Source organism: Balaenoptera physalus (genome assembly GCF_965194825.1).
Source record: "Balaenoptera physalus genome assembly, chromosome: 3".
NCBI classification, from domain to species: Eukaryota; Metazoa; Chordata; class Mammalia; order Artiodactyla; family Balaenopteridae; genus Balaenoptera; species Balaenoptera physalus.
The window spans coordinates 15,678,694-15,692,433 of NC_138890.1; the positions used below are offsets into that span (position 1 = coordinate 15,678,694).

The following is a 13,740-nucleotide window of genomic DNA, read 5'->3' on the forward strand; positions in this document are numbered from 1 at the left end:
TCCTGGGGGCACATACAACCCTTCCTTCCGTTGCGGGGAGGAGGTGGCCACCAACGCTGGTGCCCTCTTGTTGGAGGAAGGTCCTTCAGCCTGCAGCCCCCTCCAAACCCACCAAGGCAACCTTGAATATGCGGGTAAATATGGGGGTTGGTCTTAAGACCAGAAACTTCAAGACGGTGGGGTCAGAGGGAGGGGCTTGGAGAGGCAAGAGGGTCCAGGCCCGACCCCCGACGCTACCCACCCCTCGCGCCGGTTCCTCCTCTGGCTTGTTCAGGTCGCTCGGGGCTAAACTTAAGTAGCTGACTCAGTCTTTAGCGTCACCCACAAGATCCCCTCACCCCGGCCCCCACTGAAACAAGTCGGGGCACGGCCGGGTGCAGATGGTGTAAGAAGGGGAGAACCCAGCTCCCAAGCGCCCTCTCCTAAGGCCCTCAGGCCAAGGACGGCAGCCAAGACAGCTCTCCGGGAGCGGAAGTGCTGTTCTGGGCGCAGAGAACTGCGCGCCGCCCCCCGCCCACGTCAGGCAGGGCGTGGCCGCGCGGCTCCCTCTCGGCGCCCCGGGCGGGTTCCCACGCTCTGCGGCCCCGCGCCCCTGCCGACCGGTCTGGCTGGTTCCAGCTTCGCCCGCGCCCCGCCCAACCGCCTGTGCTTTGCGGGAGACTGGCGGGGGCAGGGGAGTGTGTGTGTGGTGGTGGGGGGGAGCACGGACTTGGCGGGGTGGACTAGCTAGGGAGGCGAGCACTAAGAAATAGAGACAAGGGTTTGAGAGCCTACTTTGAAGGGGAGAGTTGGGGGATCCATGGAGGGGAGACAGATTGGGGCGACCCCGAAAGGACACGAGTATTTGGAACCTTGAAGGAGACTGGGGGTGGGGGGCGTGGGGAGTGCTTCCCACGGCCCAGGTCTGGGGACTGAGCTCGCTCCACTCCGGGCGATCCGGGCTCCGGGCCGCCGCGCGGGCCGGTGATTCACCTGTCGGGGGGCGGGGCAGCCGCGGGCGCATTCACCTGTCGGCAGCATTCCAGGCGCGGAGCTCCAAACGCAGGCGCCCGGCCACGCGGCTCCGAGTCCCACCATCCCGAGTCTCACCGTCCCAGCCCGAGGAACCCGCTCAACCAGGCTAAGACCCCCACCCAGGTGAGCCACAGTGGTGCTCCAAAGTGCGTGTGTAACTTCAAAGGGGCTCTAATGTCAAAGCAGACCACCCAGCTTGGACCTGGCACACATGTTGCTGAATAAATGGATACATTAATGAATCGATCAATGGCTACTGGGTGAACTGCTTTTACTAATGATAATATTATAAAAAGGAACCAAGCATTTCCCCATAACATTGAGAGGTTCCACCTTATGGCACCTATTTCCTGTGTCCCTACCATTATTAATAATGATAATCCCCTTTATTAAGCATTTACTGTATGCCCAACACTATGCTGATTTCACCATCTGAAGGGTCTCTTAATCTTTACAATCAACCCCATAAAGGAGGGAACTATTATTGCCCCATTTTCCAGATGCAAAAACTAAGGCTCAGAGAGCTCAAAGCACTTGCTTTGAGCCCAGAATTCAAACTGAGTTCTGTCTGCCTCTGCTCAGCAATTTCCCAGGCCCTGCCCTGCTCCCCCAACCCCCTGTCTTTCCTTGCATTATCCAACATTGCATTTTGGGGGCCCCTTCTGGTCACAAGCCAGGGAGAAGCACCCTGTGTCACAGATCAATGAAGTTCAGGGAGGGGAAGTGACTCACTCAAGGTCACACAGCAAGAAAATGGCAGATCAGGGCTCTTGTGCCCCCACCACTAAATCTTGAGATGTGGGAAGGTGCAGATGCTGTACCCACTACTACCAAGCCACTGTCACTAGTGCCTGAAAATTTGTTGATTGAATAACTACCTGTCCATCAGGGGATTTACACAAGACCTCAGGCAGCAGAGAATTCTGTGAAGTTGGTGTTGGTGGACCCATTTTCCGGACTGGGACACTGAGGCTTAAAGAGTTTTAAGTCTCAGGCCATCAGCAACATGATGTGTGATTTGAACCCAGGCCAGGCAGACTCCAGAGCCTCTGCTCCTAACTCTGCTGCATTCAGTGGGGAAACAAGGGGTTGCCCAAGCCACACACATGTAGGAAGTGGTAGAAGCATCTGTGATGAACACAGAGGCAGGGGGAGAAGACAGACCGCCTCCCCGGACAGGGCCCACTCATGGCTCAGAGCCAGGCACTCACAGGCAGGCAGCCTCCCGGGAGGGCAGCTGGGTGCAGCGACCTCCATTCGCACACGGGCTTCCATCCAGGCAAGGGGGCGCTGGGTAGGGGTGAAGGAAGGTGGGGGTGTCAGGCAGGCACCCAGGAACCCCAGCCCAGAGTGAGACTCCCCCCTTTCCTCCCTCAGGCAACAGCTGCGCCAGGCTGGGGGCATCTCTGCAAGTGCCGGGAGCCCCCCATCCGCAGTTCCCACGGCCCCCCGCCCTGACCCCAGCTGTTAGGGCTGCAGCTGTCCCTGCCAGCTCGAGCCCTGGGAACCACAAGGCAGGGGCGGGCAGGAGGAGGGGCCGACTTATGCCAGATGTGGGCGCTCAGAAGCTGCCAGATTGGGGGGGGGGGGGTACTAAGGCAGGAAGTGAGGGTGCTGCTGAGTGTTGAAGGGAGGTCTGGGACTGTGTGCCCAGATCCTGGGGTTGTGGAGGGGGCAGTGGTGGGGAGTCCTAGGGGCATATGGGTCTTCCTTCCCCTGATGTTGGGCATCTACTCCAGCTGGGCAGGCCTGTGTGCTAGGTCTGGGGAGAGATGCCAAGGCATGTACTCCATGTGCCTCCAGCATTGGCTGTTGCAGGGATAGGGTTTGTATTGAAGGGAGGGGCAGCTGGCACAAGATGTGGGCTGCCCTGTCCAGTGTCCCCATCCCTGAGGGCTGTGTCCCTCTGGGGTGTGGCACAGTCGAACTGTCCTGTCAGATGGGTCAGGGGCGTGGCGGGGTGTGAGCTAATGGAGAATTGTGTGTGCCAGCAGGTGTGGGGCTGCTGTGTGCATGTGTGCCCGTGTGTGCATGTATGAGAGAGAGAGAGAGAGAGAGAAAGGGAGAGGAAGAGGAAATGAGAAAAACAGAGACAGACGTAAAAGAGGAAACTAGAAGCAGGCAGACACAGAGAGAAGGAGATAGAGAAGGACAGAGACAGATAAAAAGGGAAAGATAGAACAAATTAAGCTGGACATGGGAATGCACCAAACAGGGCTTCTGTCCCCTTCCTCAAGGGACAAGCAGACAGGACACTATTACCCAGACAGGAGCCCGTGGGTGTTTGTGAACTCACACTGGGGGCCACATGACACAAGCCGTGGGCCCTGCTGAGCTGTGGGCCCTGTGAGCCACATGTGTGTTTGCGTGACCTGCATGGATGTAGAGATGTTTATAGACTGAAACTTGTTATGTGTCCATGTATGTGAACTATGTATCTGGGTATATAGCTGTGTGTCTGTGTGTGACCTCTGTGTGCCTGGGTGTGTCTGTGTATGGGTTGGATGTGCCCGTCTGTCTGCATGTGTGAGCTGGGTGTAGGCATGTCCTTGCATCTACGTGCATCTGAGTGTGTGCAGGCAGTGTGTGTGAAGTCTTGGGCTGGTGGTGCAGGGTATGTGTGAACATGTGTCACTGTATGTGCATGCGAGTGTGAACACATGTGAGCTGTGTATGTCTGTGTCTTGTGTGAGCTGGCTGTATTCCTCCGCAGGTGTACTCTGTGCGTGTGTGCGCACGCACACGTCCTCATCTCTGCATGTGTGACCCAAGACTTGTGTGTCCTGTGAATGTGTGACAGGCCATGTGGGTGTGGGCTGGCCTCGCGGGGGCGGCTGCTCCTGCCTGGTCCTGACCCATCGACCCCGGGGCTGAGCTGGGGAGGCCCGTTTCCTGCCGCAGCCTCCACCCCTCCCAGTGCTGAGCCCCACGTCAGGGTCCAGAGACCCAGGGCCAGGGCCACTCGGCCCGCATCCCTTCCCTGCCGGCCAGGCCTCCCTTTAGGGGGTGCGCCCCTGCAGCCCCGGCCCGGGCCCCGCCGCCGTCCCGCTTTGTCTGGCAAAGAAAGCGCGAGGCTGGCCGGGGGGAGGGGGTGTCTAGACGGCGCGGCCATTGTCCCGGGCGGGGGAGGGGAGAGTGGGGAGGGGGAGGGGCGGGGCCCCCCGGCAGGCTGGGTAGGGGCTCGGGCTGCGGGGAGGGGGCGCCGGAGCCGGAGAGGAGCACGTGGGCTCGCGCCCCCTGCCCTCCCCTCCCTTCCCAAGGCGGGGACGGGGTCCCGGGGCCGTCCGGTCCTGGCAGCCAGGGGCGGGAGCGAGGCCGCGGGCGGGGGAAGGGGCGCGGGCGCAGCTCTGGCTCCAGCTCCAGCTCTGGGTCTGGGTCCGGGTCTTGCCGCGCTCCGGCCTGGGAAGTTTTCTCCGAGTTTAGAGCTCCGAGAACTTCGCGCCACCTCCCCGCCCCCCGCCCGGCCGGCCCTACTCGGGGTGGGGTGGGGGGCTTTTGTGCGAGGGGTCCCCGACGTGGGGGTACTTGGGTTCCAATCGTGACCTTCCCAGGACTCCAGACGGGCGTAGGTTGTGAGAGAGCCCCAGATTCTTGGTTACCCACGCCCCCGCACCGCCTCCCCCCGCGCTAATCTTGATCCCCGCACCTCGAGCTCCCAGTCCTGGGCTCCTGTGTCCCTTCATTCCCAGCTCAGATCTCCCCTGGGCCCCAGTTCCTCGGGCTTCTGGGGTCCTGCCTCGCCCCCAATCCCAATTCTGGGTCCCTGCCCCCCGGGACTGCCACACAGTCCCCGGGCTCCTGCGCTCCCTGTCTCTGCGCTCTGGTCCTTGGTTCCCAGGCCCGCCAGCCCCAGACTCGGGGAGGCCTTGCACTCCGTTCTTACCCTTCCCCCACCCACTCACCCCATCCCGCCCGCCAGGTCCCGGCCCCTCACCTGCAGCCCCCGGCCCCGCTAGCAGTAGCAATAAGGGCAGCGTCCGCACGGACGGCAGGGGTGGCGGCGGCGACATCAGGCGACGGCGGCGGCGGCCCCGGGGCCCCGGCCCCATGGCGGCCGGCCGCGACCCTTCCTCCTCCCTCCTCCCTCCTCCCTCCTTCCCTGGGCTCCTGGCGCGTCCGGGGCCAGCCTCCGCGCCGCCAACTTCGCTGAAGTGAGACTGCCGGACAGCCCCGCCCCCAGCTCTGGGCGGCTCGCTCCGCCCCGGGGCCAGCCCTGAGCTCCCCCGCCCCCGGCCTGGCCTCCCGGGGTCCCTGCCCACCCTCCACCCACACAGCCTGGGACCCGAAGACCCTCTTGGAAACTCAGGCCAGCTATGCGGTGAGACGCGGGCCCAACCAGCGTGACAGACACACCCAGCCTCCTGAACATCCCCCCTGCTCCCCAATACCCATCCAGAGCGGGAGACGCACACAGAGCCAGGACACAAACACAGATACTCCCCCACCCCCGACACCCCGAAACTGAAGCCAGGCACGTCCTGCAAGGCTCATGAACACACAGCCAGGAGGCACAAATGCAGAGGCATGCACAGAGCTTCCTGGGGACTTAAAATCTGAAACACTCACAAACTCTAAACTCAGGCCCAGCCAGACCTTGAGCCTTAGGCGATTTTTGCAGTCTCGGACCTCAGACACAGGCTAGGAGTCATGTGTGCTACCAAACACCCACAACCCTTCTTACTCTCAGCCCTCTCTGAAAGCAGCCCCTTCCTCCTCACTACCCTGTGTGAACCCCAAGAGTCCAACCCACCCCCCAGCCCCACGCCATACCCTACACAACTTTGCCAATCAGCCAGTCTTGCTCAATTTGATCAAACTGTCTTCTCCAAAATCAGTCATGCTGCAAAGCCACCCTGCAGTGGGCTCTGTCCCTGTGGCAAGAATGGGGACCCCAGAAAGGCCCCAAGCCCAGCCCTAGAGAAGCTCTCAGTCTGGGGAAGAAAAAACCAGACACAGACACCCCCAGCACTGTGGGCTTAGGGCTGGGCCAGAGGGAGGGACGAGTCTGGGGAGGGCATGCAGAGGGGTCGGTGAGTGCTCTGCTGGGGGAGGGGGGGGGGTACTTATTCATTCATTCATTTATTCAACAAATAAATATAAAGCTCCAGCTCCATGTCCGGCTTTGTTCCAGAGGCTGGGGATACAGTTTCCTCCCCCAGGGAGGGCGTCACTGAGAAGGGTTCAGAGGGGCTCAGCCCAGAACTGGAAGAAAGACATCCCAGAAGAGACAGGTCTGCACCCAGAGGAGGGGGCAGAGTCAAGTCGGGGGGGAGGGGAGAGTGGGCAGCTCAGGGGTCGGGCTGGCCCTGAGGAGGAGGAGGAGGAGGAGAAAGAGGCCAGGCTGACCTGTACGTATTTGGCTTGGTGATGAGGCTGCAGGGAGGAATGGGTTGGGGGTGAGGTGCTGAAACCGAGGAGCCTGAGGGTCACCCATGAGGCAGCTAAACACTGGGGCTAAGCATGGGGCACCAAGGTGGGAGACAGTCACAACTGACCAGGGCCCAGTATGGAAGATGAACCCCAGCCACAGGGGACAGGAACTGAGGATGTCCTGCCACTCTCAAGTTATGAGTGCAACCTCCATCTGGGAGGAGAGCTATCCACCCATCTTATGGGTCAGCCCCCATGGGGGTGGGTATCTTCCCATCTTATGGTGACTTGCTGAAGGCTTTCTAGAGGAAGAGCTAAGATCTGAACCCAAGTCTGAGTGACTCCAGGCCACATGGAGTGAGAGGGGTGGGAATGGGGGTGGGGATTGGGCAGAGAAAAGGACAAAAGTTGCACAATAAGAAGGGCTTACTCACTGTGAGTGTGCTGAGTCAACAGGCCCATGGGGCAGGTGCCACTTAAGTCCTTCCCATGCCCATCACCCCAGGAGGAAATCCAAGCCCCCCAGCCCTGCTTTCAGAGCCTTCAGACCCTCTCCAGCCCCTCCTGTCCCCTTCATCATCACACTGAGTCAAACTCCATCTTCACCCAGCAGGCTTTGCACGCTCATGGCCTTTGCTCAGGTTGTTCCTTCCTCTGCCTGGGACACCCAGCTAGTTAGAAGGACCCTTTTGCATTGCTTCCTCCCCAAGCAGGAACTCACAGCAGATGTGTTCTCTTTAAAAATGCATTTCATAGGAGTTCCCCGGTGTCCTCGTGGTTAGGATTCCAGGCTTTCTTTCTTTCTTTTTAAAAATTATTTATTTATTTGGCTGCGCCGGGTCTTAGTTGCGGCACGCAGGATCTTCGTTGCCACGTGCTAGATCTTCGCTGTGGCATGCAGACTCTTAGTTGCGGCATGTGGGATCTAGTTCCCAGACCAGGGATCGAACCTGGGCCCCCTGCATTGGGAGACTGGAGTCTTAGCCACCGGACCACCAGGGAAGTCCCAGATTCCAGGCTTTCACTGCCGTGGCCCGGGTTCAATCCCTGGTCAGGGAACTGAGATCCTACATGCCACGCAGTGTGGCCAAAAATAAATAAATAAATAAAAATGCATTTCCTTCTAGTTATAGGGAATGCTCTACTACTTCCTGCATATGCCACTGTTTTGCCCATGCTGGTCCCTCTTTCTAGCATGCCTATCCATCCTCCATTCCTGTACCTGAGGAACTCCTATTCTTCAAGATTCCAGTTCCAGGAAGCCCTCTCTGCTCCCCACCCCCAGCTCTCCTAGTGCCCTCTTGCCCTACCGCTTGGCCTTGTCCACGGGGGGCTGGGGGTGTCTGTAGCTTTCTTTGCTCCTCTATACTGGGGGCTCCCGAGGCGCCAGGCATCACCCAGCATGAGCTGGGCACTGAGCGGGCAACATGGGAGAGTTTGGTGACTCCAGAAGTGGCTGAAGGAGTTGGGATCCTCAGCCCAGAGGAGCCACCACCGGGGGCCCAGACCACTCTCTTCAGTACCATTCTAGGGATCTGGGGGTCCAGAGACTAGGGGTCCAGGGGGCAAAGATAGGGTCTTTAGCAGCGGGGCTAGCTCCTCCCCTGACCCATCTGAGAAAGGACTTTCTGCTGGAAGAGATGCTCTAATGGGTGCTGAGCTCCCTGTCACAAGGAGCAACCAAGAACCTGGACACACATTTTGCTAGGCAGGAAGTCCAAAGTCTGCTACTTTGTTGATCCAATGGCCCCTGGTCTGTGGCAGACAGAGACAGAGAGGGAGCAGTAATGGTGAGTACAGCATGGGGGGAGTGGGGACAAAAGGAAGATACCCTACTGGTGTCAGTCCCTTTCTGAAGCCTCCAAACTCTGAGGGCACCCACTCAGCAAGGCAGAAGGTGAGCGTCCCCTCTCCAGGTTTCTGCTGCCCTCCAGCCACGATGGCCAGAATAGCCCAAGGTGTCTGGATCCTTGAGGGACAGGACAGTCAGAGCAATTATTCCCACGGCTTTGCAGCAGACAGCTGCCCAGTTCCCAACGTGGTGGGGGTAGGGGTGGGCTTGAGCCGTCTCCCCTGCCCCTGCCGGCTGCCTTGGCCAGGGACTGCATTTCTCCTCAATGAGCTCAGTCCCCAGGGATGCGGGTCCTGGGGCCAAGCCAAGACACAGCTGCTGGGCCCAGGCCCACTGACCGGGAACCTGAGAACGTGCCCTTGGCTTATCCTCTTGGGACCACAATCCTGTCCTCTGCACATGGAAGCTGGGGCCAGGCTGTCACACCCAGGCAGTGGGCCATGGGAGCCCAACAAGAACCAGCAGGAGAGGGAGCTGGCGGGTATGGGGCCTGGGCAACAGTGGGAAGGCTGGATCCCAGGGGTTGTGGGCTGCAGACCCAGCCAGCTATCCTGGCCACTGCCTCCCTGGGGCTGTCTCATGCTCAAGTGGCTCAAGGCCACTGCCTCCCTGGCTCCCCGCTGCCCAGAGTGACACCCTCCTCACCTTGCCAGTTCCCCTTCCCTGTCTCCCAGGCTTCCCAGTTTTTGCACAGGCTCTGCCCACTGCCAGGAACACCTTTCTCATATTCGGGAGACTCCATTCACCTGACGGCTCACTCTGACCCTCCAGCTCTTCTCACCTTCATTCAGTCATTTGACAAACGTATACTGAGTAACTACTTGGTGCCAGGCCCTATTATAGGTAGAGGTGACAAAGACAGAGGTTTCTGCCCTGACAGGGGAGACAGACAAGTAACAAGAAGGCAAACAAATAAGAACCACAGAATGTGCATGAGAGATGAAGAGATTTCAGTTCTAGGGGGTCAGGATAGGCCTCGCTGACGAGGGGACATTAGAACTAAGATCTGAAGGAGGAGAACAAGCCAGCAAGGCAAACAGCCTGGAAGCGTGTTCCAGGCAGAGGGAACAGCAAGTGCAAAGGCCCAGAGGAGAAAGGTGTGGGTAGAAAAGAAGAACACCAAGGAGGCCAGGGTGCTGGGTGCAGAGTGAGCAAGGGGAGGGAGCTCAGGGAAGCTGATGGGGGCCAAGTTTCCAAGGGGCCAAAGGGTCTGGGGTTGTATGAAAAGTACAGTGGACACCACTGGAGGGTTTTAGCAGGGGGAAGCTGATGTGATCGAGGCTGGAAAAAATAACACTGCCATTTCTTCTCCAAGGGAACCTTCCCTGCAGTTTCCCATGGTGTCCTCTGGCTCCTACAGCCTCTTCCATTTCAACTCCGACCACTCCATGTGACCCTACCTGGCTCCCACATCATTCTGAGCTCTGTGGGCCTCTGTCTTGCTGACTACTGAATCCCCAATGTCTAGCACAGAGCCTGGCACATAGTAGGTAAAATAATTGTCAGTTGAATGAATGAATATACCCAGCACATCTCGGGGGAAGAGCAGGACCCAGCAGCTGGGACCCGAACCTGCTCAGAGCCAGCCTTTGAGATGTCCCTGTCTGGACACAGACATGTCTGGCCTCCATTAGATCAGAGCTCAGTCAGGGGAAGGGATGGGGGCTGGTGGGGCTTCCTGGAGGAGGAGTGGATGTGAGGGCTGAATGTGGAAGAAAGGGGAATGAAAAGAAGGGAACTTAACTGTAATCAAGCACCTACTGGCTCTGCCGCTCTGGGCAGGGGAAGCAGGGAGGCCATACCCCACCCCTTCTGGGGTGGAGGCAGTGGTTTCCCTGCCTTAAGACCCTCCACTGGGCGGGACATCCAATGGAGGTCTTGGCCTCATGGGCTTTGGGCTCAGACCACTCCAGCCTTCCTCGTCCATGGCCTCACCCAGGACCCCACCTCCTCCAGCTCACCTCTGAACTATGACACTCCGATGTCCTTTAACTGCCTCCTTGCCTCCCTGGCTGCTGAAACTTGTCTTCCTTCCTTCCTGCAGGTGTGGCACTTGTCCTCCCACCTTTCCTCCTGCTTCAGAGAAGGGGAGCACCTCCCTAAGGCTTTTCATTACCTCCTCCTGTGGCCAGAGGTTGAGGTCTCTTCTGTGACAAAGTGAAATCTGCAGCAAATGCTCATCTCACACACACACAGCCCTTCCCCAAGCTCCTGTCTCTCTCCCCTGCATCTCCCCCCCCCACCCCGCCCACTGCTCCCTCCGTTCTTCCCCTTCTCCACTCTGCTCTATGCCCCAAGAGGCTGACCTCTGCAGACTGTATCAATGGACATCCTTGTCCTCCGGCTTCCAGGTGGGTTTGGCCAATAGGAGGCACTGGCAGAAGATGAAGTGGGGGTGGGGGAAGGAGAGAACAAGATATTCATTCTCCTGTATCTTTCCCTGTAGGGTCACCACCTCGGCTGACTGTGTTGCTTGACCAAAGGCCCTGTCCACATAGTCCACACAAACCTCTCCCTGATTTCTGCTAACGTCCTTCCTTCCCCGTCAGGTCAGGGGATCCGGAGATGGTAGTGGCTCTCCAGGGGTGCTCGCTGGGGGTGCTGCACTAACCCCTGTTGGTTTCCCCAAACCCTGCCCGCTGTACGTGGTCCCTGAAGCAAACCTGCCTCAAATTGTCCCATCTGAATGTGCCAGTTGTTCCCTCCAGGATCCTGACTGGGGTCCCCAGCTCTTCCCTCCCATCCCTGCTTAACCACATTCAGAGCATCCAAGCCCTCTGTCCTCAGCCCCCACTCTCAGGTCTCCTCCCTCATGATCTGCATGGCTCAATCCTCTCTCTCAGCAGCTTTTGACACCATGGGCTATGCCCCTCCTCCTGACCTCCCCCCACTCCCCATTGCTGAGGCATCATGCTTGCCTGCTTCCCCTTCTACCTCTCTGGTTTCTCTCCTCTGCCTGTCCCTTAGATGTTGGGGGCCTCCAGGGCTCAGTCTCCAGTCTTGTTCTCCATTTTCTTCTGGGGAGACTTCATTCTCTCTCCCAGCTTCAGTGCCCTTCTACCCCACCATACATGGATGCTTGTTCGGTCATCTTTGTCTTTAACCCACTAAAGACAAGGGTGCTTCTAAGTCCCTGCCTCAGGGGTCCAGCCCCCTCAGGCTGAACATGCCCCAAACCTGCTTCTGGCTTTCCCTGCATATCTGCTCTTCCCCCAAGTGTCTGGACTTAGACCTCATCCTCTACTGCCTGGACCATGCCCATCCTCCTTCCAGGCCTCCCCATCCTCAATCTTCCGTCCCTGGTCCTGCCCCCTCACCAACCCTGAAGTAATATTCCAGACACACAGATCTGTCCGGGACCCTCCCCTGCGGTCCCCACCACACTGGGGAGCAAGCTCCTGGCCTGGCATTCGAAGCCCTTTGTAATCCCACGTCTTCCCATCCCAAACATTCCTCCCAGTCTCACAGAAATGCTAAATCACCCGTGCATGGGAGGCTTCTGTGGATTGGAGCACATTCTTGCAGGAGTCAGCTCTAAGGCCTTCCCTGCCCTCCTCCAGGTAGGTGCCCCACCCTTCACCCCCGGTCCCTCATTCCTCTCAGGCCTGACCACCTAGGGCTGGGAGAGTCTGCCCGGCTTTGTCTCCCCCGTCCCTCTTCTGGTGCGAGGCCACGGATTACAGCTGGTAGCGAGGACAGGTAAATGAGTGGGTGAGCGAATGAATGAATGATGAGTGAGTAAAGGATGTAAGGTGATCTGGAGGCGGGAGCTCAGAGAAGGAAGAGGGAGAGGCTGAGCCCGGGAGGGGCCTCAGCCAGAGTCCAAACCCTCCGGGGGCCAGCTCCCTCATGAAGTGATGAGGTCTCTGAGCCCCTGGCTCTAAGAAAGACGCTCCCGGATTGGCTCAGGCTGGGAGAGGCGGGTTTCGGCCGAGCCACTAGTCGCTATTGGCTCACTTTCCAGGACTCTGCCCAATCAATGCGATCGCTTTTCTCCCCTCCCCACCACACCGCCTTTCTCCCGCCTGCAGCAGCAGCGGAGGAGGAAGACGGCGCCTTCTCGTTACCCTGGCAACCGTCAGCGGACCCCGTCGCCCCGGCAACTGTCCGAGGCCTCCCGTCAGCCCTCTCCTGGGCCTCTTCGGTCACCCAGACAACCGCTACCCATTCCGGTTAACCATCAGCCCTTTCCCCGTCACCCTGGCAACGGTCACCAGACCCACCGCCCCCCTGGACACACGGTCCTCATCCTGCACGCAGGCCTCCTCGCCCTAAACCTTCGCCCCAAGCTGAGGTCCCGGGTTCCCTCCTCCTCTCGCCCATCTCCCCGGCCCCAGAGGGGCACTGCTCCCACCCTGGCGGGTGGCGGGATGGGTAGGGCCCTGGGGGTCCCGGCTCTTGTCGGGGCTGTTGGACCGTCCGGTCCTGAAGCTGTGCGCAGCCCTGAGCCTGTCTCCTCGCTCTCGCTCTTGCGTGGGACTGTTCAGCCGCTACAGGGAGCTTCTCAAAATGCAAACCATGTCCCTCCCCTGCTGAAAACCCTCCCTGGCTCCCCTTGAGAATCAAATCCAAACTCTTCGAAGCCCCTGGCGGTCTGGCTGTGGCCTCTTCTTCCACACGCCTCCCCCTCTCGCTCTGCTCCAGCAGGCACTAATCTCCACGCTGTTACTCCAGTAGCCCAAGCTTATTCCAGCCTCTGACCTTCCTATTTACTGCTTCCCACTCCCTGAAAGCTCTGTCCCCCAGCTAGGGAAGACTTTCCTGGGCCCTGTCACACACCTGCATAGCTCTCTCTGCCTCTTCTCAGTTAATTCCAGAATGGGGGCTGTGTCCTTGTTCACACTCTATCCCTAGGGCCTAGAACAGCTCCTGACACATACGATGAGTGAAAGGATGTTATGTTGGGGACAAGGGAGGACAGAGGGGGTGACCAGCAGGCAGGCTTTGGCCAGGCAGGCCCATCCCAGAGATAAGACAATGTATTTCTGAGGTCTGCTGGGTCCCCAGACTGATTCATCACGCTGTTGCAAGTCATGACAGTGTTCCCAGAGGCCAGGAAAAGGCTAGAGAGATAGAAGTTACTGCTGTGACCAGCCTGGGGCTGGATGGTTCACCTTCAACTTGTATGGCCCTCACTTGGAGGCTGGAGCCAGGAGTCCCCAGAAAGAATCAGCAGCAACTATGGTTAATTTGGAACAGAAGATTCCGGGAACTGGAGAGACAGGCCTCAGACCCCAGATGGCTATTCAGGGAGCTGGTCCCTTCCTGTGCCGAGTGCAGAATCTCACATATCCTAACAGAGCCGAGAGCTGTTTTCCCAGGGATCTTTCCCAGGCAGTGGCGAGAGAACTTGACCTCATAAGGCCTGGAGTCATGACCAGGAGGGAGATCGAGGGAGCTGCCCAGGGCCTGGCTGGAGAGGAGTCTGGACATCCACCTGCCTGCCCACGAGGGTCCTCCCTTGGTGAGGTGTCAGGAGCCAGCCCCCTACTCTTAAGCTAGGA

General features: G+C 58.9%; 1 protein-coding gene across 1 annotated transcript in view; it reads right to left on the reverse strand.

Annotated features, from left to right (window-relative positions):
- The window catches only part of NOTCH3 (notch receptor 3), a 33,244-nt gene extending 28,084 nt beyond the window's left edge, over positions 1-5,160 (reverse strand). The window contains exons 1-2 of the mRNA XM_082457620.1: positions 4,949-5,160; positions 2,226-2,304 (exon numbers count right to left, since the gene is read on the reverse strand). Of these exons, the coding sequence (XP_082313746.1) occupies positions 2,226-2,304; positions 4,949-5,063 (194 nt within the window). The 5' untranslated portion in view covers positions 5,064-5,160. The remainder of the gene's footprint in view (positions 1-2,225; positions 2,305-4,948) is intronic.
- Positions 5,161-13,740: the final 8,580 nt, after the last annotated feature.